The sequence below is a fragment of the Elephas maximus genome, chromosome 27, assembly GCF_024166365.1.
Source record: "Elephas maximus indicus isolate mEleMax1 chromosome 27, mEleMax1 primary haplotype, whole genome shotgun sequence".
NCBI classification, from domain to species: domain Eukaryota; kingdom Metazoa; phylum Chordata; class Mammalia; order Proboscidea; family Elephantidae; genus Elephas; species Elephas maximus.
Window position 1 is genome coordinate 36,488,606 of NC_064845.1, and position 26,783 is coordinate 36,515,388.

Genomic DNA, 26,783 nt, shown 5'->3' on the forward strand with positions numbered 1-26,783 from the left:
CTTTTGTGTAGTCAATAAAACACAGATAAACACCTTTCTGGTATTCTCTGCTTTCAGCCAGGATCCATTTGATATCAGCAATGATATCTCTGGTTCCACGTCCTCTTCTGAATCTGGCTTGAATTTCCGGCAACTCCCTATTGATGTACTGCTGCAGCCACTTTTGAATGATCTTCAGCAAAATATTGTATGTGATATTAATGATACTGTTAGATAATTTCCGAATTTGGTTGGATCACCTTTCTTGGAAATAGGCATAAATATGGATCTCTTCCAGTCAGTTGGCCAGGTAACTATCTTTCAAATTTCTTGGCATAGACGAGTAAGCATTTCCAGTGCTGCATCTGTTTGTTGAAACATCTCAGTTGGTATTCTGTCAATTCCTGAAGCCTTGTTTTTTGCCAGTGCCTTCAGTGCAGCTTGGATCTGTTCATTCAGTACCATTGTTCTTGATCATATGCTACCTTCTGAAATGGTTGAATGTCAACCGGTTCTTTTTGGTAGTGACTCTGTGTATTCCTTCCATCTTCTTTTGATGCTCCCTGCATTGTTTAAAATTTTCACCATAGAATCCTTCAGCATTACAACTTTAGGCGTGAATTTTTTCTTCAGCCCTTTCAGCTTGAGAAATGCTGAGAGTGTTCTTCCCTTTTGGTTTTCTCTCTCCAGGTCTTTGCACATGTCATCATAATACTTTACTCTGTCTTCTTGTGCCACCCTTTAAAATCTTCTGTTCAGCTCTTTGACTTCATCATCTCTTCCGCTTGCTTTAGTTACTTGACATTCAAAAGCAAATTTCAGACTCTCTTCTGGCATCCATTTCGGTCTTTTTCTTTTTCATCTGGTGTGGTTCATGTTATAGTCGCCATTTATGTTGTTGAAAACAGGTATTTGCAATGAAGAAGTCACTGGTCTTGCAAAATTCTATCATGTAATCTCTGGCATCATTTCTATCACCAAGGCCATATTTTCCAACTACCGATTCTTCTTTGTTTCCAACTTTCACATTCCCATTACCAGTAATTATCAATGCATCCTGATTGCATGTTTGATCAATTTCAGACTGCAGAAGTTGATCAAAAATCTTCGATATCTTCATCTTTGGTCTTAGCGGTTGGTGTATAAATTTGAATAAGTCATATTAACTATAATACCTGTGACAGTTGTATTATTCGTATGTCAAATCAATATAATGAGTGACAACCAAATTCTAAAAATGAAGTATCTTTAAAATATGAAGTGTTTCTCTGGGGTTTTTTAAGCTGTGTGATTTTAGGGAAGGTCTAAAACTATTAACATGTACTATAGGACAAGGCACCTAGAGGAAATTAGTGACTTAGGAAATATGTGTTGAACATCTACTACATCTCAGGTACGTGAGACACAAAAATATCTAAGGCAGGGCTCTCTTGCCTTCAAAAGGCAACCAGGGTAATGACAAGTAAACCAGTCATTACGAAATAGTGTGGCAAGTGTCATAATGCAGGTATTACATCCAATGTCTTATGGGTGGGAGCATGGAAGAAGACCATCCAAATGAGATCAAATATAGAGGAGGCACCCTTTCTGTGGCATGAGTTACTTAACAGCTTAAGAGTTAATAGCAAGGCAGAGAAAAAGTGGAGAGTATTCCAGGCAGCAGGAAGATGAAAAACAATGCACTAAGGCAGTGGCTACACTGCACCTGACTACTGTAATGACCAGGAACTGCTCTGAGCCCCTGTGCTAAGCCTAGAGAAGTTAAAGACACTAAAATGCCCTTACAAACAGGCCAAGAGAGTTGTTGCAAGACAGTTTATGAACACAGATTTAAATACAACTCCTCTATCTAGCTGACTCTCCCATTTCTGGACATCAGTAGAGCACTATTAAGGCTATACCTGGAGTATATCTAAGAGCAGCATTGCACAAAGGCTGACAATGAGGATGAAGAATGAGGCTGCGGGGGCAGGGGAGGAATCATATCAACTTATGGAATACAATGAAGACAGTGCTCAGAAGGAAATTTATAGTGGTAACTGCCTAAATTAAAAAACAAGGACTTTAAATTAGTAACCTAACTTTACTTGAGAACCTAGAAAAAAGCAAATTGAGCTCCCAAAAGCTACCAGAAGGAAGGAAATAACAAAGTTCAGAGCAGAGATAAATGAAAGAGAACAGAAAAACAATGAAGATTTTCCACGAAATTGGTCCTTTGAAAAGATCAATAAAATCTAGAAACTTTTGGCCAGACTCATGTAAAAAGTAGTTAAAATCAGAAATGAAAGTAGACATTACTGACTCTATAGAAATAAAAAGGATTATAAGAGTATACACTATAAACAATTTTACACCAACAAGTTAGATATCCCAGATGAAATGTACAAATTCCTAGAAACAGATAAACTACCTAAATTGACTCAATAAGAAACAGAAAATCTGAACACGCCCATAACAAGTGAAGAGACTGGATTAGTAATTTAAAAAAATACCCAAAAAGAAAATCCTGGCTCAGACGGCTTCACTGGGAAATTCTACCAAACATTTAAAGAAGAACTGACGTTAATCCTTCTCAAACTCTTCTAAAAAATAGAAAAGGGAGCATTTCCTAACTCATGCTATGAGGCCAGCATTACCTCGATACCAAACCCAAAGACACTATTAGAAATGAACACTACAGACCAATAATATCACCTATGAATGCAGATTTAGCAAAGTGAATCCAACAACATATTAAAAAGAGTATACACCATGGCTGACTGGAATTTATCCCTAAAGTGCAAGGGTGTTCAACATAAAATCAATCAATGTAACACACCATATTAATAAAAGTAAAAGGAGCCATTGCAGGGCAATGATTTAGCACTCGGCTGTTAATCGAAGGGTCAGCAATTTCAACACATTAGCGGCTTCGAGGGAGAAAAGACCTGGCTGGCAATCTGCTCCTACAGCCCAGAAAACTCTATGGGGTAGTTCTACTCCGTCCTAAAGGGTCGTTATGAGTCAGAATCAACTGACAGCACACAACAATGAAGCCAACCAAACCAAACCCGATGCTGTCGAGTTGATTCCAACTCATAGCGACCCTACAGGACAGAGTAGGACTGCCCCATAGGGTTTCCAAGGAGTGGCTAGTGGATTCAAACTGCCAACCTTTTGATTAGCAGTCACAGTTCTTAACCACTAAGCCACCAGGGCTCCAAAAACAACAACAATGGAACTGAGGAAAAGAACCAAGTGAGTACCTCAATTAACGTGGAAAAGGCATCTGATGACATCTACCACCCTTTCATAATAAAAATACTCAATAAGCTAGATATAGAAGGGAAATTCTTCAATATGACAAGGGGTATTTATGAAACACCTACAGCTAACATCGTACTCAATGGAGAAAGACTAAAACCTTTCTCCCTAAGATCAAGACAAGGATGCCTGCTTTCACCATTACTATTCAATATTGGACTGGAAGTTCTTCCCATAGCAACTAGGCAATAAAAAGAAATAAAGGATAACCAAATCAAAAAGGAAGAATTAAAACTATATATATGAAGTGATTGTTTTTTAAAGTAAAAAGTTACTTAAAGGGGGGCCGCAAGTGAGATTTTCAGAATTAGATGAAAGTCTAGCTCATTTGGAGATGAATCAGAAAGTAACTGAAAACAACAAAAAACCCACCTCATTTACTCCCACAAATCTATGCTGGGCTCTATTTAGCAATGCAGATGAAAATGCCTGGCCTTGTGAGGAGACAGTCAGGGGTTAGTGTAAGGAGCCCAGGAGTAGGAACAGACACCTGTGATCTAATAATGGCCCTGTAACCAGTAGACTGTGTGTCCTTGGGCTGTTCATTTGCTAATTATAATTCTTGCCTTGTGTGTGTATGTTTGGTGGGCAGCACCAGGGCACAGTTTAATAACACATGGCACCCTGTTTCTGCGAAGTGAATTCTAGAGTCAGGCACTCAAGTCAGGGGTATCCCATTTGATTGCAGGTCTCATTCTACAAGATAAGTTGATTCACCTGTTTTCTCCCTGAGGTAATGAAGTCACTAAACCAGTTGCCATGTTTCCGAGTAGAACTGTGCATAGGGTTTTCAATGGCTGTGACCTTTCAAAAGCAGATCACCAAGTCTTTCTTCTGAGGCCCCCTGTGGGTGGGTTCAGACTGCCAACCTTTTGATTAGTAGCCAAGTGTTTAACCATCTGTACCATCCAGGGACTCCAGTCACCAAGTTCTGTTAATTTTTCCATTTTTGTAGATTTCTGAACCTCACTTGTCTACAAAATAAGAATTTGTACTAAATGATCCCTACAGTCCATTTCCAGTTGCAACATACTATCCTATTCTGAAATACCTAGAACAAATTATTTCATACTTATTAAATACCTTGCCTTACTTTAAGGTTAAAAAGATGAAGTAATATCTTTATAATCTAGGCCAGGGGTCTTCAAACTACCACCCCACAGGCTGCCAGTCACCTTTTTGTAAATAAAGTTTTACCGGAACACAGTTAAGCCTATTCATTTACATCTTGTCAGTGGCTGCTTTTGTGCTACGGCAGTGGAGCTCAGTAGTTGCCAGACAGTCTGGATGGCCTGCAAGGTGTAAAATATTTACTATTTGAAATAAACAAAAAACAAAAGAAACTTGCCAGCCTCTGATCTAGGCTAAGCACTTGATTAAAAAAAAAAAGAAAAAACCTGTGGCCATTGAGTCGCTTTTGACTCATAGCCACCCTATAGGACAGGGTAGAACTGCCCCATGGAGTTTCCAAGGAGTGCCTAGCGGATTTGAACTGCTGACCTTTTGGTTAACAGCCGCAGCACTTAACCACTACACCACCAGAGTTTCTATGCACTTGACAGTAGGTACTATTAAAGCTATTTTTATTTCATATGTGTTTTTCATAATTACAAATAATTCTACTAGTCATTTTCTAAAACATATTTGTAGAGAATGGGTCTCTTCTCTGCTCCTAAGTCACAGAGGAGATAGTCCATACCCAGCAAGCCGGGCCAAGAGCCAAGTACTTTCATCCTTCTTCCCAAATTGGAAATAATGCTCTTCTTTGGCTGCCTACCAAAAGCAGTGGCAAAGGCTTCAGATTCTGTTCTCAGGTTGGGAGTGCAATGAGCAAAGGGCAATTACATTTCCACCTACAATCCTGAAAAAACAGTTGCTGCACTGTATCTCTGGGGACAGTGTTATGTATACATACCAGTGCTGCAGGCTTTCAAAGGTCACATGCTACAGGTCTAATTCTTAATGTCAGAAACATCAGATTCATAATTCCTTATTACGGATATTTTCTATAAAAGGCCAAATGAACTTTGTGTGTGTGTGCTTTAAGTTTACAATTCAAGTCAGTTTCTTATATCAAAACTTATATATACATTGGTATATGACCCTAGTTGCTGTCCCTGTCAAATGAATTTTTGACTAACGTCTTTTACAAGAGTCATTTAATCACCTAGCGTACGCTCTGGAACAAGTCTCAAATAATGTTAAACATATGGATTTGAACGCAAGCATTAAATGGATAGCTCCCATACAAAATATTTATACCTAAGTGATGGCCAGAAAATTTAGTCCTTAAAATGGAAGCTCTTAAATAAAAGTGATTACCTCTACAAATTTTATTAAATACTAAGTAGGTGTGTGGGGGCAGTATGGTGGGTAGTGGGGAGGAGGGGAGGTTCAGATTACTGCAGAGTTAGAACACAGACTCTGGAGTCAGCCTGCCTGGTCTGAATTCTGGCTCTAGCTTTTTACTAGCAGTACAATTTTCAGCCAGTTCCTAAAACCTCTAAATGCCTTAGCTTCCTTATCTATAGTAATACCTTCACAGAGTTCAGCCTTAGAGGAATAAATGAGATAATAAATGAAAAAGCATTTACCATAGTATTTGGGATGTAGTAAGCACTCACTGTTTGCTATTATTATTTTACCGTACTCAATAAAATTGTGATATTAATCTCCTTGGATTCTAGAGTTACTGTAGATTCTATGGAAGTATTCACTTATTTGATTATACACTCTACATAAAAAATAAAACCTCTTACCTACAAATCGTGGGCTTGCATAAATGTACAAATATTTGATAATGAATTTAGATTTGGACTACCTGTTAAAAAGAGTAGTTTTATTCTAAGGCATTCACCAAAATATAAAAGAAAATGAGGAGAAACATCATATTCAAAAGAAGTCACAACTACAAAGCAAATTATGAAGAATTTCTACCAGTTATAGTGAAATCTGTACCAAAATCAAGGGAATCTTCTTCAGATCCTGAGTTAAGAGAATCTTCTTCAGATCCTGAAACGGCCACCTAGTCCTCTAACAGAACGTGTGTGTGTGGGTCCACCCGTGCCCCCCTCTCGCTATTCCATCACTACATCAGAGCCCATGCCCGAAGTTACGGTGTAGTCACTCCAACTCTGTGTGCAGTAATGTGCCAACAACTGAAACAATCTATACTGCTAAGATAACATACTCGATTTGAGAGCTATTCCTGTTCATTCTAACAAACCTAACCGAAGCTCAGTTTCTGCCCCTCCCTACTCAATTCTTTAGCAAATGGCCGTTCTAGAGAAGTATACCCCTCAAAGACATAAAAGAATCTGAAAGGATCTGGCACAGGACTAGGGCAAAAATATGTGCAGCAGGGTAAACCCAGTGAAATACAGTTATAAGGTATATTTGGAAGTAATTTTCTCAGGAAATAAGAGGATAAATTCATGAAGTACTCTCTATACTCGAGAGAAATTAAGCTCTAAAGAAATACCTCAAAGAGTTCCAAGAAAGAGATAAAACAATGCCAACAGACAATGAGAGCCAGCACAGTTCTAGAAAGAAAATAAAACAATTAGAGATAAAACCACACTAGAAACAAAAAAAGGCAGAATAATCATGACTTAAAACACAGTCATGAATCTGAAGCTACAGTAGAGTGAATCTTTAAAAACCTAAGTGAGGCCATATCACTCCACTCAAAACTCTCCACTTGTGTTCCAGAATGCTGAGCATGGGCCAAAGAAAGTCCTTCCCATGATCTACGAGGCTCCACGTGCTCTGAACTCTGCTGCCTCTCTGCATCAGCTCCCACTACTCCTCATTTGCCTTCAAACATGCCACTATCTCATGGGACTTGTTCCTTCTGTTCTCTCACTTTCCCCCAAATATCTGTATGGTGTGCAAGGCTTGCTCCCTTACTTCCTTCAGTTACCCGATCGAATGGCATTTTCAGTGAGTCATTTCCTGAAAACCCAATATAAAATAGTAACTATCCCCACCCTATGAGGCCGTATTTAATTTTTCCATAGCAATTATCACTATAAGACAAACTGTATACGTTTACTTGCTACTACTGTCTCCTCCGTTAAAACACAAGCTCTATATGGCATCTACTTTACTTAAAATGCTGTATCCCCAGCACCTACAAGGCTGCCTGATACAAAGAAAAAAAAAAAAATCATTAAATACATGTTAAATGAATAAAAGACAGGAATATGGAAATAACCTAAAACTAAATGGAAAAGATGAAATTATGATCAGAGAAAAGTAAATAAAGACAGATGAAGGACATCCTTAGACATTATTAGCATTTATGAAAAACGTGGAAACAAAATATTCAAAGATGTAATAGAAGATATAAATGAAATAAAAAGTTGAATTTCAAGAATAGAAGCACACATGCACATTATATCCCAGGAAAAATGATCAACGGATTTAGTCTAAAGAAGTTAGTTACTGAATTTCAGGGTTAAATCATTCAATCTTATAGGCATCCAGGTAGAAGAGGCAAGTCACAATGGTGGGGCTAGGGGAGTGGACAACCGACACAATGGTGGGGCTAGGGAAGTGGACAACCGACACAATGGTGGGGCCAGGGGAGTGGATAACCGATGGACATGGTAAGCACAGAAAGGCTTGATCCAAGATTTTCACTCAATACTAGAAACCACTGCAGTAACATCTTTAAGTTGAAATAAAATAAGCATGGCTCAGGAGTTTTATAAGTCAATCTACCTTTCAACTAAATAAAAAAGGCAACATTCTCAAGTAAAATATCAGAGAATATGACATACAAAAGCCCTGACTGAAAATATAAAAACAAAACAAAAACCTACCTGATGATGGGGAAGCCCTGGTGGTGTAGTGGTTAAGTGCTACAGCTGCTAACCAAAAGGTCTGCAGTTCGAATCCACCAGGCACTCCTTGGAAACTCTACCGGGCAGTTCTACTCTGTCCTATAGGGTCGCTATGAGTCGGAATCAACTCGACGGCAGTGGATAGGTGGTGGGTGACTTTATGACGATGCCCATTCAACCAGGATATTAAAAAAAAAATTTTTTTTAATTGTGTTTTAGATGAAAGTTTACAGCTCAAGTTATTTCTCATACAAAAATTTATACACATATTGTTATGTGACCCTAGATGCAATCCCTATGTTACAGCACATTCCCCCTTTCCACCCAGAGTTTCCCGCGTTCTTTCAGTCAGCTCCTATCCCTTTCTGCCTTCTCATCCTGCCTCCGGACAGGAGTTGCCTATTTAGTCTCATGTATCTGCCTGAACTAACAAGCACACTCTTCACAAGTATTATTTTATGTTTTATAGTGCAGTCTAATCTTTGCCTGAAGAGTTGGTTTCGGGAATGGTTTTAGTTCTGGGTTACCAGAGAGTCTGGGGGCCATGTCTTCTGGGGTTCAGTCAGACCATTAAGTCTGTTTTTTCTTTTTTTTTTTTATGAATTTCAGTTCTGTACCACACTTTTCTCCTGCTCCATTAGAGATTCTCTGTTGTGTTTCCTGTCAGGGCAGCCATTGGTAACAGCCAGGGACCATCTAGTTCTTCTGGTCTCAGGCTGATGGAGTCTCTGGTTTATGTGGCCCTTTTGTCTCTTAGGCTAGTATTTTTCTTGTGTCTTTGGTGTTCATGCTCCTCTGCTCCCGGTGGCTTGGGACCAATTGATGCACCTTAGATGGCCACTTACAAGCTTTTAAGACCCCTGACATCACTCACCAAAGTGGGATGCAGAACATTTTCTTAATAAACTCTGTTATATCAATTGACCTAGATGTCCCCTGAAACCATGGTCCCCAGATCCCTGACCCTCCCACTCTGTTCCCTGAAGTGTTTGGTGTGTTCAGGAAACTTCTTAGCTTTTAGTTTAGTCCAGCTTTGCTGATATCCCCTGTATTGTGTGCTGTCCCTTCACCTAAGATAACAGGGGATAAAATTAATAATAATAATAAAAAAAAACGTGAGAATAGAAAGGCTGTGAATAAGAACTGGGTGTGTGTATGAAAACCATGAGAATTATGTTTATAAAATAGAATGTAAAGCTGTAATTTCTGACAATTGGTGGTGTAGCGAACTACTTTAATATGGTCATGGAAACAAGGCAGGGCTTCAAATGGGTTCTAAGTGGTTCAGTCCCAGCTAAGGGAAACAAGGGCAGCTAGCCCGTTCAAAGATGGCAGCCAACCATGCCACTTTGAATGTGTGTCACTCTCCATAGTCACGCCAGTAATCCAATCTCCTGCATCGGTAAAATTTCAGGGGCCTGATGCGGGAGACTGGTTTATTGGCAGGACTGTGGAGAGTGACACACATTGAAAGTGGAGTGGTCAGCCACCATCTTGGAGAGGGATATCACTGCCTGTTTCCCACGGGGGTCAAAACCCGACTTGAAAGAGATGTGGTTGCTATGCAACTCCTGCACTGCCTGTCAGCCATGACTGAACCTCTCAGAACTGGTTCGATGGGCCATATTAAAGTAATTCACTACACCACCACTGTCAAAAATTACAGCTTTATGTTCTATTTTATAAGCATAATTCAAACCGGTTTGAAGCCCTGCCTTGTTTCTGTCAGCCATGACTAAGCTGCTTAGAAGCAGTTTAAAGCCCTGTTCTAGCCATGGTCTATGTGATTCCCACACAACGACTGGGTGGTATTATGCAGATAAGATGCTTGTGGCCCAACAAGAGGATTGAACAGCCTGCTAATAATGCAGATAAGGTGCATGGAACCTTTGTGGGGAGTGGGACTGACAAATAAGGTATACGGAACCTTAATGAGGGGACTGGTCAGTTTTGCCATCCCACTAGGCTTAAAAAGAGAACCAATCCCAGGGCAAAACATGAGACCTCACTACCATTAAGAGCCAGGAGCAGAGTGCATTCTTTGGATCTGGGGTCCCTATACTGAGAACCTCTTAGACCCAGAAGACAGAGCTGTAACACCAGAGATGGACAGAAGCAGGGGCAGAGAAATGGCAGCAGCAGCAGCAGCACCAGGACACTGGCGCAAGACGGCTCAGTGAGCTTCCTGGCTCAAGGAGTGAGGCGGCTACAGTGGGTGTGCGGACCCACAGAGCAAAAGAGCTGAGTACCTTCAGACAGGAGGCTTGTCGGCACAGTGGGGTGTCTCCAGGCACTTACTGACAGAGCTAAAGAGCTTCGTAACACTTACTCAAGTGGGGTTCAATGGCTAGGCCGAGGGGCCAGAGGGCAGGGGGCAGAGGGCCAAGAGGGCTAAGAGGCCAAGAGAGAGGACTGCCTGTAGGCACAGCTGAGAAGCTGATCGAAGAACTGTATCCTAAGTCGTTCTTGATTCTGAATTGTAACCCGTTACTTCCATAACTGTGAGTATGGTCTGTTGTGTAGTGTGTGGCCAATGCAACAAATTATTGAACCTAGCAGAGAAGCAGAGAGTGCCGTAGGAGGGATGGCTGGTATCAGAATGGCTAAAAAAAGTTGGAGAGAGGAGGCGTGTCTAACCTTTGCCTCACAGGAATCAGTTTTGGGCTATGCGGATCTTGATTCTCTCTCCTTCCCCTGAAGTTAGATGAGGTCTGACACCACAGCACCATTTTTACAACAATGAAACACAAAGAGTAAAATAGACTGGAGAAAGTATACAGGACCTCATTTACTAATTTTTCATCATAGGAAGTCAGAAACAATCAAAACCCGAAACATGGACATGGGGTGGAGGTGGGGTTCTATAGAATGTTTTCAACCTTTTTATACTCTTCATTTTTCATTTTAGAGAAATATTTTAGGAACTAATAAACCTTGTCATGAACAACATAGTTTTAAAATATAAAATTATAGTAATCAACTCCACTGCATATTCTTGTTGAAGCATATTATGACTTATGTAATTCACGAGACAAATGGGGGTTATTTCACACTGCTTAATTTGCTTCTTTAGGATTACATCAGTTAATATTAACCTAACTACTATTATAATGTGTTCAGTAACATAGATGACAAAAGCAATCTAATCTAAACTTTCCTATACTAACAGTTACCATTACTAACTACAGACAAATCTGCCTAATTTTGTTGTCTATTTTTATCTCCCTCCATCCATTTTATTCTCTACCTACGGAATTGATCAGGTTAAATATCTAGTTTCAATTATAATTTAATTTATTATAAATTCATTTGATAAGATTATAAGACTGTTTTGACAGACCTAGAATTTGAATCAGGGGTATCGATATCAGCGAGTCCAACTTGGGCCTCAGGAGCCATGGGATTCAAATCAAATTTAAGTAGAACCTACGAAGCACCTCTACTGAACTCTGAGAGTATATATATTCAGCCTGAAGACTAACTCTTCTGAGGGATAGTTATTTTGAACTAAAATGTGAATATAATGAGTCTTTTACTAACCCGCTCTCCTAGAAATCTATTTCCAATACACAACTTGGAATTAAAAAGTTAGCACACAAAATAAATAAAAAACCCGTTGCCATCAAGTCAGTTCTGACTGACTGCAACCCTATGTGTTACAGAGTAGAATTCAGCGTCATAGGGCTTTACTGGCTGATATTTCAGGAAGCAGATTGCCAGGTCTTTCTTCCATGATGCCCCTGGGATAGGTTCAAACAGCCAACCCCTCAATTAGTAGTCAAGCCAAACTGTTTGTGCCACCCAGGAACCTTAGTATAAACTTTTCATTTTTTAAATGTCTTATTATATATTCTATAAAACTGTTCTAATCAACATTCAATTTAAAGAGTTAATAGGAATTTTAAATTGATACAACACAAATTAACAAATAGTTTAAGAACTGTTATTTTTGGTCAACTGATTTTTGACAAGGGTGCTAAGCAATGGGGAAAGAAGACTCTCTTTAATAAATGGTGCTGGGAAAACTGGATTTTCACATGCAAAAGAATGAAGCAGGATTCATACCTCAAGCCATATACGCGAATTAATTAAAAATGGATCAAAGACCTAAATGTAAGAACTGTAATCATAAAACTCTTAGAGGAAAGTATAGGGGTATTGTTTAGGGACCTAATTTATAACAATGGATTCTTAAGATATAACACCAAAAGCACAAGCAACAAAAGATAAAATAGGTAAATGGAGTGTCCTAAAAATTAAATATTTTTGTTCATCAGAGGACTTTATGAACAAAATAAAAAGACAATCTACAGATTGAGAGAAAAATTTGGGGGGCCATATATTTGACAAGGGTTTCATATCTAGAATATATAAAGAACTTGTAACAATTTAACTGCAAAAAGACAAGCAACTCAATAAAAAAAATGGGCAAAGGACCTGAATAAACATTTTACTAGAGGCTACACAAATGGCCAACAAGCACATGAAAAGATGCTCAGTGTCACCAGTTATTAAGGAGATATAAATCAAAACCACGACGAGATGCTCTCTCATCCCCACTAGAATGGCTATGATCAAAAACCCAGAAAGTAACAGGTGTTGGGAAGGATGTGGAGAAACTGAACTCTCATGTATTGTTGGTGGGAATGCAAAATGTTATAGCTGTGTGGAAAAGAGTTTGGCAATTCCTCAAAAAATTAAACATAGAACTACCATATTATGATCCAGCAATCCCATTCCTAGATATACTCAAAAGACTTGAAATCAGGGACACAAACAGGTACTTGCACACCAGTGTTCACTGCAACACTATTCACAATAGTTAAAAGATGGAAACAACCTAAATGTCTATCAGCAGATGAATGGATAAACAAAATGTGGTATATACATACAATGGATATCACTCAGCTATAAAGAGGAATGAAGTCCTGATGCACGTCACAACAGGGATGAACCCTGAAAACATTGTGCTGAGGGAAATGAGTCAGTCACAGAAGGACAAATACTATATGATCCCACTTATACGAAACAGGCAAATGTACAGAGACCGAAGTGTACTAGTGGTTACCAGGGGTGGGAGTAAGGGGAAAAGGGGGACTCTTTGCTAAGGGGGCACTGAGTTTGTTAATGAAGTGGAATAATTTGGAAAAGGGTAGTGGAAATGATAGACAACATGATGAACATAATCAAAGTCACTGAATTATACATGAAAAAATTGTTGAATTGGCAAATGTTGTGTTATATACATTTTTACATGACAAAAAATGTTTTTTATGAAGATCAGCATGTGCAATATGGGGAAGAGAGAATTTTTTAAGGCAGCGTACCTGAACATCACAAAAAAAGATAATTACTGACATCAAAGTGGCAGGATCAAATAAAGGTGGAGGAAAGAGAGCAGGGCTGCTTTAAAAATAACAGCCACAATTTTGAATATCTTTTATGTTAGGTACTTTACTTTTTGTCTTAAGTATATTATTTCATTTAACGATTGCTTCTTCAAGCCCATAAAATTTATATTATCCTAATTTTTCAGATGAAGAAGCTGAGGCTTAGAGATTGAATAACTTCCCAAAGATCAAAGAGGTAGTTAAGAGGCAGGAGCCAGGACTGAAGCCAAATCTGTCTGGTTACAGAGTCTGTGTCTTTTATACCACCTTCAGTGCAACACAGAACCTGGTTTATTTATTTTTTCATTTGTAAATAGATAACTGGGGTTCTACTTTAGTAGAAATCCAGCCTTGGATTTTACTTCAGCTCATTTTACTCCAAACCCAGTAAAGTTTTTTTTTTTTTTTTTAATTTTATATTATTTTTCTTAGAGACCAATTTTCAGTCTGATGAGAAATAAATTCTAAAGAAGAGCTTGAGTTGCACTCATAGGAAATAAATTACTTGCTTTCTATTCTCTTTTCCCTCTCACTTACCTGACTGCCTTCCACTCCATACTCCTACACTGCCCCAACCTCTCCTATTCTCACTTCTACTAAAGACTGAGGCCAAAATGTGAACAAATTTCTGAAAAGGAGATAGAGCCTAAACTTTTATTTTGATAATCACAAATTCATTCAGCATGTATTTGCTCAGGGTCTATTATGTGTTCAGCACTGTTCTAAGCACCGGAAATATGTTAGTGAGCAAAGCAGACTAAATCCCTACCATTTTGGAGTTTATATTCTAGTGGGAGACAATGCAAATAAAAGTAAAAGTAAAAATTTTTAAACAGAATGTACCTCAATTCAGACAAAATAGATTTGGCTCTTGAACTACTTCAGCTCTACCTCTAGTAATGATAATATAAAAAAAAAAAAAACCCAAAAAACAAACCTGTTGCCACTAAGTCAACTCCAACTCCTAGCCACCCTACAGGACAGAGGAGAACTGCCTTGTAGTGTTTTCAAGGAGCAGCTGGTAGATTTGAACTGCCTGCTTTTTGGTTAGCAGCTGAGCTCTTAACCACTGAGCAACCAGGGCTCCAGTAATGGCAAGCACTATGAAAAAAGACACCACAGGTGAGAAGGACAGGGTAGTGGCAGTAGTAGTGGTCAGGGACAGCCTCACTGATGAGGTAACCTTTGAGCAAGGACCTGAAGAAGGTGAGGGTGTGAGTCATGTGGCTATCTGAGGAAAGAAATTTGAGGCTAAAGAAATAGCAATGCAAAGACCCTCAGATGGGAGGAGGCTAGTGGGGTTAGAGCAGCAAGCAAAAGGGAGAGTGGCTGAAATTGAGGTCAGAAAAAATCTGGAGTAGGACAATGTACGGTCTTGAGGCCAACGTACAGACTGTTTTTTGTTCTGAGAATTGTGAATAATTGAATTCATTTAGAGCTTTATTTTTCTTTGAAAAATGCTATATGACCTGCATTACTCATGAAACTGATAAACAAAACACAATTTTAAAATAGCTTTTCAAAGGCAAGTAGAGAGAGCTCTTTATACATATACTGCAGTTAATTTTATGTATGATTTTTATTTGAATTATTCAAAAGATACTAAGCATTCTCTCAGATGCATATTTCAAAGCTGACATCTGATTCTATCACATTCATAAGGCTTATCTGACAACCGTATTTAAAAAGACCAAGAAGTCAACATTCTACAACTAACTAAAAATCCTTGATATAAACATTCACTTTTTAAAAGGAGATTAAGTGCAACTTTGAGTATTTGAAAAGTTTCTCCTAGGTATGAAAGTTAAAAACGGGGAAAACATCCTCCATGTCAAGTCAGATAAAATAATCTTTTCTATAAAAGTAAATGAACAGAATTATGTGTTAAAATAAAAAACACAGCAGTAGAGTTCTTACCAAAGTGCTAGACATTAAACTAACTGGAGTTATGTTGTTTATGGCACAGCTATTTCCTAATATAAAAAAAACAAACTGTTTCTTGGACAATGTTTGTGAGGAAAACTCCACACATAAACCTGTACTCTATCAATTCGTATTATTAAAACAGAAGATGGCTTCAATTCAGGCCAAATAGGATCTTTCTCTTGTACTGCCTTAGTTCTTATCTATAGTACATTTCAGCTAGAAATCAGTGAGCTAGCACCCACAGCAGAACAGACATCTTCAGGGAACACATCAGTAGTGAAGTTATTCCTAATGAAACTAATATAAGATTAGTTGGCTATATGTTTAACCACATTTAATTATATATGATCATAAAATTTGTTATGAAAACCAGATTTTTTTTTAAATTTTATGAATTTGTAATAGCAAAATTCTATGAGGACTGCTATTTAGTGGGATCTTCATTTAAATTTCTCTCCTCTCCACCTCCCACCCCTGAAATATGAAGAATGATGCGATTTCTCCAATTTCATTAATGCATACAGTTGTGCTATCTGCCAACACAGCTCCAGTCAAACACATGCATCTTTTCCCAATAAACACCACTAAAACAAAACTTTTTCTAAGCTCTGTTTGATTGCCTATTTTAAGACTGTAGGCAGTCTAAACATAATAGGAGGTATTCTACAAGAGACAGTTCTACTATAACTTCATATTGTAAAATCTTAAACAATTTAGAAAAAATTAAAAATAGAGTGCAATTTCAAAAAAAGAATTTTAGTGGCCCTGAAACAGGATTAGATAAAAGATATTTAAAGACAGGAGGTCTTGTGGACATCACCTTCAAAATCTATCCACAGTCAGACCATTTCTCTCCATCTCCACTACTGTACTTTATCTGAGCTTCTACCACCTCCCTCTTTGACTGTAATTCTCTCCTAAGTAACTCTTTGTTCATTGAAGCCTACTATGAATACCCTCCTCCACGCGTCTGTCAGCTTGTCATACTGCGGGGGCTTGTGTGTTGCTGTGATGCTGGAAGCTATGCCTATGTTATTCAAATCCTAGCAGGGTCACCCATGAAGGACAGGTTTCAGTTGAGCTTCCAGACTAAGACAGAAAAGGAAGAAGAACCCGGCAGTCTACTTCTGAAAAGAATTAGCCAGTGAAAACCTTAGGAATAGCAGCGGAACACTGTCAGATACAGTGCCAGAACATGAGCCCCCCATGTTGGAAGACACTCAAAATACAACTGGGGAAGAGCTGCCTCCTCAAAGTAGAGTCAACTTTAATGACGTGGATGGAGTCAAGCTTTCAGGACCTTCATTTGCTGATATGGCACCACTCAAAATGAGAAAAACAGCTACATACATCCATTAATAACTGGAACATGCAATGTACGAAGTATGAATCTAGGAAAATTGGAAATCATCAAAAATGAAATAGAATGCATAAACATCAATATCCTGGGCATTAGCGAGCTGAAATGGACTGGTATTGGCCATTCTGAATAGGACAATAATATGATCTATTATGCTTGGAATGACAACTTGAAAAGGAACGGCATTGCATTCATCACCAAAAAGAACATTTCAAGATCTATCCTGAAGTACAACGCTGTCAGTGACAGGATAATATTCATATGCCTATAAGAAAGACCAGTTAACATGACTACTATTCAAATTTACGCACCAACCACTAAGGCCAAAGATGAAACAACCGAAGATTTTTACCAGCTTCTGCATCCTGAAATTGATCGAACATGCAAACAGGATCCACTGATAATTACTGGTCATTGGAATGTGAAAGCTCGAAACAAAGGAGAAGGATTGGTAGTTGGAAAATATGGCCTCAGTGATTAAAATGATGCCGGAGGTCGCGTGACAGAATTCTGCAAGACCAATGACTTCTGCATTGCAAATACCTTTTTTCAACAACGTAACTGGTGACCATACATGTGGACCTCACCAGATAGAATACACAGGAATCAAACCGACTATATCTGTGGAAAGAGATGATGGAAAAGCTCAATATCATCAGTCAGAACAAGGCCAGGGTGTGACTGCAGAACAGATCATTAACTGCTCATATGCCAAGTTCCAGGTGAAACTGAAGAAAATTAGAACAAGTCCACGAGAACCAAAGTAAGACCCTGAGTATATCGCACCTGAATTTAGAGACCATGTCGAGAACAGATTTGATGCATTGAACCCTAATGATCAAAGACCAGATGAGTTGTGGAATGACGCACACAAAGGGCACCACACATGAAGAAAGCAAGAGGTCATTAAAAAGACAGGAAGGAAAGAAAAGACCAAATTGGATGTCAGAAGAGACTCTGAAATTAGCTCTTGAACGTTGAATAGCTAAAGCAAGCAGAAGAAATGATGAAGCCAAAGAGCTAAACAGCATATTTTAAAGGGCAGCTCGAGAAGACAGAGTAAAGTATCATAACGACATGTGCAAAAAACCTGTAGATAGAAAACCAAAAGGGAAGAACACTTCCAGCATTTCTCAAGCTGAAAGAACTGGAAGAAAAAATCAAGCCTCGAGTTGCAATACCGAAGGATTTCATAGCAAAAATATTAAATGATGCAAGATGCATCAAAAGACAAGGGAAGAAATACATGGAGTCACGGTACCAAAAAGAACCGGTCGACATTCAATCATTTCAGGACGTAGCATATGATCAGGAATCGATGGTACCAAAGGAAGAGATCCAAGCTGCATTGAAGTCACTGGCAAAAAACAAGGCTCCAGGAATTGACGGAATACTAACTGAGATGTTTCAACAAACAGATGCAGCATTGGAAGTGCTCAGTTGTCTATGCCAAGAAATCTGGAAGACAGCTACCTGGTCAACCAACTGGAAGACATCCATATTTTTGTCTATTTCCAAGAAAGGTGATCCAATCGAATTCAGAAATTATCAAACAATATCATTACTATCACATGCAAGTAAAGTTTTGCTGAAGATAATTCAAAGGTGGCTGCAGCAGTACATCAACAGGTAACTGCCAGAAATTCAAGCCAGATTCAGAAGAGGACGCAGAATCAGGGATATCATTGCTGATATCAGATGGATCTTAACTGAAAGCAGTGAATACCAGAAAGGTGTTTATCTGTGTTTTATTGACTATGCAAAGGCATGAGGCTGTGTGGAAAATACGGAAAACATTGTGAAGGATGGAAATCCCAGAACATTTAATTGTGCTCATGAGGAACATACACATAGACCAAGAGCCAGTTGTTCAAACAGAACAAGAGGATACCGTGTGGTTTAAAGTCAGGAAAGGTGTGCGTCAGGGTTGTATCCTTTCACCATACCTATTCAGTTTGTATGCTGAGCCAAATAATCCGAGAAGCTGGACTATATGAAGGAGAACAGGGCATCTGGATTGGAAGACTCGTTAGAACCTGCGTTATGCAGATGACACAACTTTGTTTGCTGAAAGTGAAGAGGACTTGAAGCATTTACTGATGAAGATCAAAGACCAAAGCCTTCAGTAAGGATTACACCTTCATCATAAAGGAAACAAAAATCGTCACAACTGGACCAGTAAGCAACCGCATGATAAATGGAGAAAAGAATGAAGTTGTCAAGGATTTCATTTTACTTGGCTCCACAATCAACGCCCATGAAAGCAGCGGTTAAGAAATCAAAAGATGCATTGCACTGGGCAAATCTGCTGCAGAGACCTTTTTGAAGTATTAAAAAGCAAAGATGTCACCTTGAAGACTAAGGTGCACATGACCCAAGGCAAAGTTTTTTCAATCACCTCATATGCATGTAAAACCTGGACAATGAATAAGGAAGATCAAAGAATTGACACGTTTAAATTGTGGTGTTGGTGAAGAATACTGAATATACCATGGACTGCCAAAAGAACAAAAAAATCTGTGTTGGAAAATGTACAACCAGAATGCTCCTTAGAGGCAAGGATAGCAAGACTATGTCTCACATACTTCAGGCATGTTATCAGGAGGGATTAGTCCCTGGAGAAGAACATCATGCTTGGTAAATTAGAGGGTGCGAGAAAAAGAGGAAGACCCTCGCCAAGATGGACTGACACAGGGGCTGCAACAATGGTCTCAAGCATAACAACGATTGTGAGGATGGCACAGGACCGGACACTGTTTCGTACATAGACAGGGTCGCTATGAGTCAGAACCAACTCAACAGCGCCTAACAACAACATGAATACTCTATATAATGCTCATCTCATGCCCAAATCCTGACCTACATTTTTAGTTTTCATAGCACTTATCACCATCTAACATGCTGTAAAATTTACTTGTAGTTATTTTCTATTTCTACTAACTAGAATATAGGGACCACAGTGCAGCTTATCTCTGTTCTCTAGTGTACCCTAAGCACCCTGAACAGTAGCTAGTATATAACACATGATCACTATTTGTAGAATAAATGAATAAATTTCAGCTTATGAAATAAATATGAAGAACCAGATCATACAGTAAATAGTCAATTAATTTTGATAAATACTAATTATGACAAAAACATGCTCTTATTACAGAGCTTACCATACCAGACAAAATAAGCAGTTCAATGATTTCTGCATCTCCAAGATAGGCAGCAGCATGCAACGGGGTTCTCTTTTCATTGTCCTGTGATAACAAGGAGAGATGGAATATAAGTTTTAAAATAATGTTATTTTAATATAGTTTAAATGAAGAAAAAACACTGTTAGCAACCAAGTTACTACTTTTACAACTATGGTCTTGTTTACAAGTCCCATTAATAAAACACAGGGTACTTTCTTCTAGAAGAAAAATCTTTAAAAAAAAAAAAAGGCTTTAAAACAGTGGTATAAAGTCCAGCAAAAAATAAAAATCTAAGATGACAAAGAAATAGCTTCTTAGACTGTCTTTGAATGAAGATGCCTATGGTGCTGATATACACAAATTTTTTACCTCATACTATTCATTTTTTGGCCTATATATTTTCATAGTTTTATAGAGTTTTAGAACTGTAAACCTAATTAAATAAAATAAACCTTAACCAACCAAAAGATTTGCTTATGAAATGTTTCCAATGGAGTACACCTAATGGCAAAACCAGAAAATATCTCTGGGGGCTTGAAACCCAAAACCAAACCAAATCCACCGCCATCGAGTCGATTCCGACTTATAGCGACCCTATAGGGCAGAGGAGAACTGCCCCATAGTTTCTGAGAAGCAGCTGGTGGATTCGAACTGCCGACCTTTTTGGTTAGCAGCTGAGCTCTTAACCACTGCACCACCAAGGTGCTTAGTCTTACAGCTTTTCTTAAAATTCTTGCCAAGTTTGCTTTCAGCTCCGTAATAGATTCAGGTCTGCTGTAATACCAAAAATACATATTCTTACAACTCTTCCTCCAGGAAGATAACACTGCATTTAATGTACAGCTTCATTACCTCCTCTCCACAAACAACAGTGTTCTCTAGTTCACAAAGTACAGTCTTAAGGCAGAGGCACATTCAGGGATTTTAAATTCATACTTACATCATATCTAATGCTACAGTTGAGTACTGTTGACTTGGCTGCATCTGAGAAAGCCATTCACTTAGAAATTCTTAATTTGAAATTTACATCCAATTTTGAGTAAGGTTTTTGAGCAGACTGTTAGTTGTTTTCCATTGTATGTTTTCCCCTTTAGCCATGAGAATAAAGTTTTAGCTGGTCATTTAGCCACCCAGTGAGAAAATATATTCTTAGACTCCCTTGCAGTTATGTTACTTGGTGTGGACCAATGGTACATGAACGGAAGTAATGGGCACAATCTTCAGGGTATCTTCAACTTAAAGACAACCTGCTAGAGCTGGACTAATATTTTCCCTCTTCCCACAGGCTGAAAGATAGACGTGAAACTGAGCCAGCAGTTCTAGAATAATATCCTTGAAGACTGTCAAACAACAAGATTGTAAATAATCTTACAGAGCAGAATTGCTATACCAGCCTGGACCATGGACCTCCAAGCTATTAAGAAAAATATACTTCTTATTTAAAATTGTTGTTGGCTGCCATCAAATCAGCCTCTAACTCATGGTAATCCCTAAGCACAATGGAATCACACCACTGTGAACCATATGGTTTTCACTGGCTCATTTTTCAGAAGTAGGTTGCCAGACCTTTTTTCCTAGTTGCACTTAGTCTGGAAGCTCCTCTGAAACCTGTTCAGCATCATGGCAATATGCAAACTTCCACTGACAGACAAGTGGTCGCTGCACCTAAGATGCACTGGCTGGTAATCAAACCCAGGTCTCCCACATGGAAGGCAAGAATCCTACCACGGAAGCACCCACTGCCCCCTCTTACTTAAAATAAGTCCTATATTCTGGGGTCTCCTACCATACGACAATACTATTAATGCTTTCAAAAAATTAAAAACGAAAATTTTACTTCATTTTGTAATGATTTTCTAGGTTGGAAATCCCTAAAGTGTTCCAAAAAAAGATAGCTGGACCATTGTGAAGAAATTAGAGGGAGGAAAAAAAACCCTGCTAGACAAGCAATTCTACACCTAGACCAAATATATATCCCAAAAAATTGAAATCAGGGACACAAATAGGTATATGTATACCTATGTTCACAGCGGAAACCCTGGTGGCATAGTGGTTAAGTGCTACGGCTGGTAACCAAAGGGTCAGCAGTTCAAATCCACCAGGCGCTCCCTGGAAACCGTATGGGGCAGTTCCACTCTGTCCTATAGGGTCGCTATGAGTCGGCACCAACTTGACGGCAGTGGGTTGGGTTTGGTTTTTATGTTCATGGCAGTATTATTCACACGAGCCAAAAGGCAGAAACAACCCAAGTGTCTATCAACAGATGAATGGATAAACAAATTGCAGTTGTTATGGACTGAGTTTATCTGCCCACAACCCCAAATATGTATTGAATTCGTGGCCCTTCTACCTGTGGATGTGATCTTGTTTGAAAATTGGGTTTTCTTTTGTAATGGTAATGAGATCATACCAGTGTAGGGTAGATCCTAAACCCTTTCACTTCTGACACATAAAAAAACCAGGACACACACACACACACGAAAAGAGATGTCATGTGAAGATCGTTTACAAGTCAAGAACACCAATGAACCAAGGAAATCCTGGGGCTACCATCAAGGAAGGAATCCACACAGCCCAGACTCTGATTTGGCCTTTAGCCTCCAGAACTGTGAGAGAATTAATTTCTGTTCTTTAAAGCCACCCACTTGTGATATTTGTGTCACAGTAGTATATATATAAAACAGTATATTCAGCCATAAAGAGAAATAAAATTTTGATACATGCTACTACATGGCTGAACCGTGAAAACATGCTAAGTGAAATAAGTCCAGCATAAAAGAACAGATATTGTATTATCCCACATATATGAAATATCTAAATAGTCAAATGCATAGAGACAAAAGTTTCTAGTGGTTACCAGGGGTTAGGAAAAGAGAACAATGGGGAGTTATTACTTAAAAATTTTTAAATTAAAAAAAAAAATGCAGCTGGATGGCACAAATGGTTAGGTGCTCAACTACTAAAAGTTGGCAGTTGGAACCCACCCAGAGGTGCCTCAGAAGACAGGCCTAGTAATCTGATCACGGCTTTGAAAACCCTATAGAGCAGTTCTACTCTGCACACACGAGGTCGGCAGGAGTCGGAGTTGACCCAATGGTAACTTACAATAGGCAAAAGAGAGGTTAATTAACCCCCACCCAAAGGCTTAACTATATAGCATATATATAGCATATAAAGGTATATAATGATGTGTGTAAAAGGTTGGCAGTTCGAATCCACCAGGCGCTCCTTTGAAACTCTATGGGGCAGTTCTACTCTGTCCTATAGGGTCGCTATGAGTCGGAATTGACTCGACGGCACTGGGGGTTTTAATGACATGTGTAATTATTTCTGGCCTCTTAATATATTCCTTCATATAATTTTAATGTATTTATGATACTGTTTTTGTTTTTTATAATAATGAGAAGTAGACTCCAGAAAAGGGAGGCTGGTCTAGTAGCTATTAATATTGTTTTTAAGTTAAGAGCTCTTGCCTTCCTTACCAAAATTAATTTCCTCAAGACCAAGTTTTTTATTCCAATATATACCTCAGCAAACAATGCCCCGCACAGAAATTTCTCAACCAATAGCAGTTGAAAAGCTGATACAGAACCATTAATATTTCAGGATTTATTTAAAGCTGAGTCCCCAATTTAATAATTTTAACAAAACGATCCTTTTAAAGCTTTCCAGTGTTACTCATTAACACAGCAAACTTCCTAGAGTGTTTAAATAAGATCAGACCTAAGTCAAACTGAGAAACATATCTATTGCACAGGATAAGCCACACACATGTAACTCACACACAAAAGTGAACCATTTACATATGGGAGATGTCTGGAATCCTATGACTCAATATCTTACATCCTATTAATGTATTTTATGACTCATATCAACATAATTCTTCTTCTCTACAAATCAAGTTGAAGAAAAAATGGAACAAAACCGGTTAATTTTAGAAGGAAAAGTGTTACTTTTTTTTTTTTTTTTACTACAGTTAAATATTGAAAATTGGGCAGTAAAATATTTTCACTTAAGGTTCCTTCCAGCAAAATTTGTTAAAAAAAAAAAAAAGATCATCCAGGTAATTACATTCCTCTATTTTTTTTTTATGTATGCAGATAAAATGTTAAGTATATTTGCTGAATCACTGTAGGAAGCAAAATGCTAGAAACAGATTACCTTAAATTATGGAACACAAAGAAGTCCTTAGCCAACCTTCATTTTACTGATTCACAACTAACCAATATTATCTGTTTCCTCAGGAATACTAAGACTGGTAACTGGGGCACACCATTTATTTTTGACTAGTAGGCTATTACTAATATGTCCACACATTTTTGCTCTCATCACTGGGTATACCAAAAAAACCCACTGCCGTCGAGTCGATTCCAACTCATAGCGACCCCATAGGACAGAGTATCACTGGGTATATGTTTTACCAAAGGTAAGAAGTGTTACCACAACTGTTTGTGCCAATTGTACACCTGCTATTTAAACCATATGATTTTTTAGTGATCAGACTCATGCAACTGAAATGAAAAACAAAAACAAAACAAGCTGTTTCATGACCACTAAATTGAATACTATAAAAAAGATCAAACAAATGCAAGCTCCAAAAAACAAAGTGTTGTTGAGCTGGCTGTGACCAGGACAACTGGAACACTAGGGTAACAGTAAACACATTGGGGGGGGGCGGGGCGCGGGGTTAGCTATGATTGTTTCTTAAGTGTGTGAAGTCTTGTATCACTTGAAAGAAACTCAAAATCAGAGTTACAGATAATGCATTGTGGGTATGATGAATGCAAGAAAGAAAACACTGAATTCCTGTCTTTTTTTTTTTTTTAATTATACTTTGGATGAAGGTTTACAGAATAAACTAGTTTCTCATTAAACAGTTACTACACATACTGTTTCATGATATTGGTTAACAACCTCACGACACGTCAACACCCTCCCTTCTCAACCTTGGGCTCCCTAATACCGGCTTTCCTGTTCCCTCCTGCCTTCCAGTCCCTGTCCCTGGGCTGGGTGTGTCCCTTTAGTCTCCTTTTGTTTCATGGGTCTGTTCAATCTTTGGCTGAAGGGTGAACCTCAGGAGTGACTTCATTACTGAGCTGAAAGGGTGTCCGGGGGCCATACTCTCGGGGTTTCTCCAGTCTCTGTCAGGTCAGCAAGTCTGGTCTTTCTTTTTGAGTTAGAGCATTGTTCTACATTTTTCTCCAGCTCTGTCTGGGACCCTCTACTGTGATCCCTGTCAGAGCAGTCAGTGGTGATAGCTGGGCACCATCTCATTGTACTGGACTCAGTCTGTTGGAGGCCGTGGTAGATGTGGTCCATTAGTCCTTTGGACTAATCTTCCCCTTCTGTCTTTAGCTTTCTTCATTCTTCCTTGCTCCCGAAGGGATGAGAGCCTTGGTCCAATTTTTAAAAACTGACTGGCGAGTACACATTGTTATAATAAGATGCTTAAAAATATGTGCCACTTATTATGATTCCCTGCTTCGAACTTTGTTTAGTTTACCAACTACCAGTTGTGAACTTAACAGATGAGAGATCTTCTAGTTGTACAACCTTACAATGAAACACTATGTTCCCAATTTAAAATAAGGTGTTCCCTATCAATGGAACAATCTCTAAAGCACAGTGTTAAAAGAAAAATGCAGGGTCACAGCAACTTTATATAAGAAGATCTATACACACTTAGGTTTGAATATGCATAAAGTATCTCCAAAATAATCAAGAAACTGATTAAAATGATTTCCTCTGGGGAAGAAAGCTGACAATGTAAAGTTTCAAGTGTGAGAAAGAGTTTCACAATTACTTGTGGCCTTTTGTACGGTCGAGTTCTTACCACGCACATGTTTCAAAAAGTAAAAACAAAACAAAAAATTAAAATAAGTTATTTCAATCAAGTGCAAGGCGTTTTAATAAAAATTCTAAAAACAATTTCCCATACCAGGCATTTCACAAGTACCAGGTGCCATTAAAAAAAAAAAAAGTTTCTTAGATGGTAAGTCAGTTTATTATAGAAATCATTACATCTCAATATGGTATTCCAAAATATCCCAACTAGAACTGTCAAATACACCACCAGACACAAATAACTTTTTCAACACATTTGATCACATGGCTTTTGATCACACGCTTTAAATTCATTTTTCTTACAGTTCTTCTGTAAGTGCTCTAAAGATGCTGGGTACATATGATGAGGACTACAAAAAAAAGAGTGTAAGTCTTTCTCTTCTGAGTCTCCCTAAATAAAACAAACAAAAAATAGCTTCACCTTTTATAAGTGATTATCCAGAAAGAGGGAGGGTGAAACACATCAGGAGGATTAAATAAGACTAGTGTTGCTAATCACGTCGAGCTTGGGCCACAGGCATATTCTGGGCTGGTGCATTATGGAAGAATTGCACAAACAGTCAAAACACGAGGAAGTTCCTTTGTGGTAACAAAAGAGCTCTATATTTTGAAGGTAGTTGTCGTTGGGTACCGTCCAGTCATTTCCAGCTCACAAAGACCCTATGTCCAGAAGAATGAAACACTGCCCCGTTCAGCACTATCCTCACAATCACTGCTATGTTTGAGCCTATTGTTGCAGCCAACTGTGTCGATCTATCTCTTTGAGGGTCCCCCTCTTTTTTGATGTCACTATACTTTACCAACCATGATATCCTTCTCCACGGACTGGTATGGTACCTCCTGATAACATGTTTAAAGTGTGTAAGATGAGGTCCTGCCATTTTCACTGCTAAGGGGCTTTTTGGCTATACTTCCAAGACAGATTTGTTCGTTCTTTTGACAGTCCATTCAA

At 38.5% G+C, this 26,783-nt stretch overlaps 1 protein-coding gene across 12 annotated transcripts in view; it reads right to left on the reverse strand.

The window, feature by feature from the left end:
* ANKRD28 (ankyrin repeat domain 28) overlaps positions 1-26,783 on the reverse strand; it is a 222,143-nt gene that overhangs the window by 74,358 nt on the left and 121,002 nt on the right. For 10 of the 12 annotated variants that reach the window (XM_049870972.1, XM_049870970.1, XM_049870973.1 and 7 more), the window contains one exon: positions 19,972-20,050. In XM_049870972.1, the coding sequence (XP_049726929.1) occupies positions 19,972-20,050 (79 nt within the window). Of the gene's footprint in view, positions 1-8,108; positions 8,202-19,966; positions 20,051-26,783 lie in introns of those variants that run through there. The other 2 variants (XM_049870979.1, XM_049870978.1) reach the window with 2 other exon arrangements.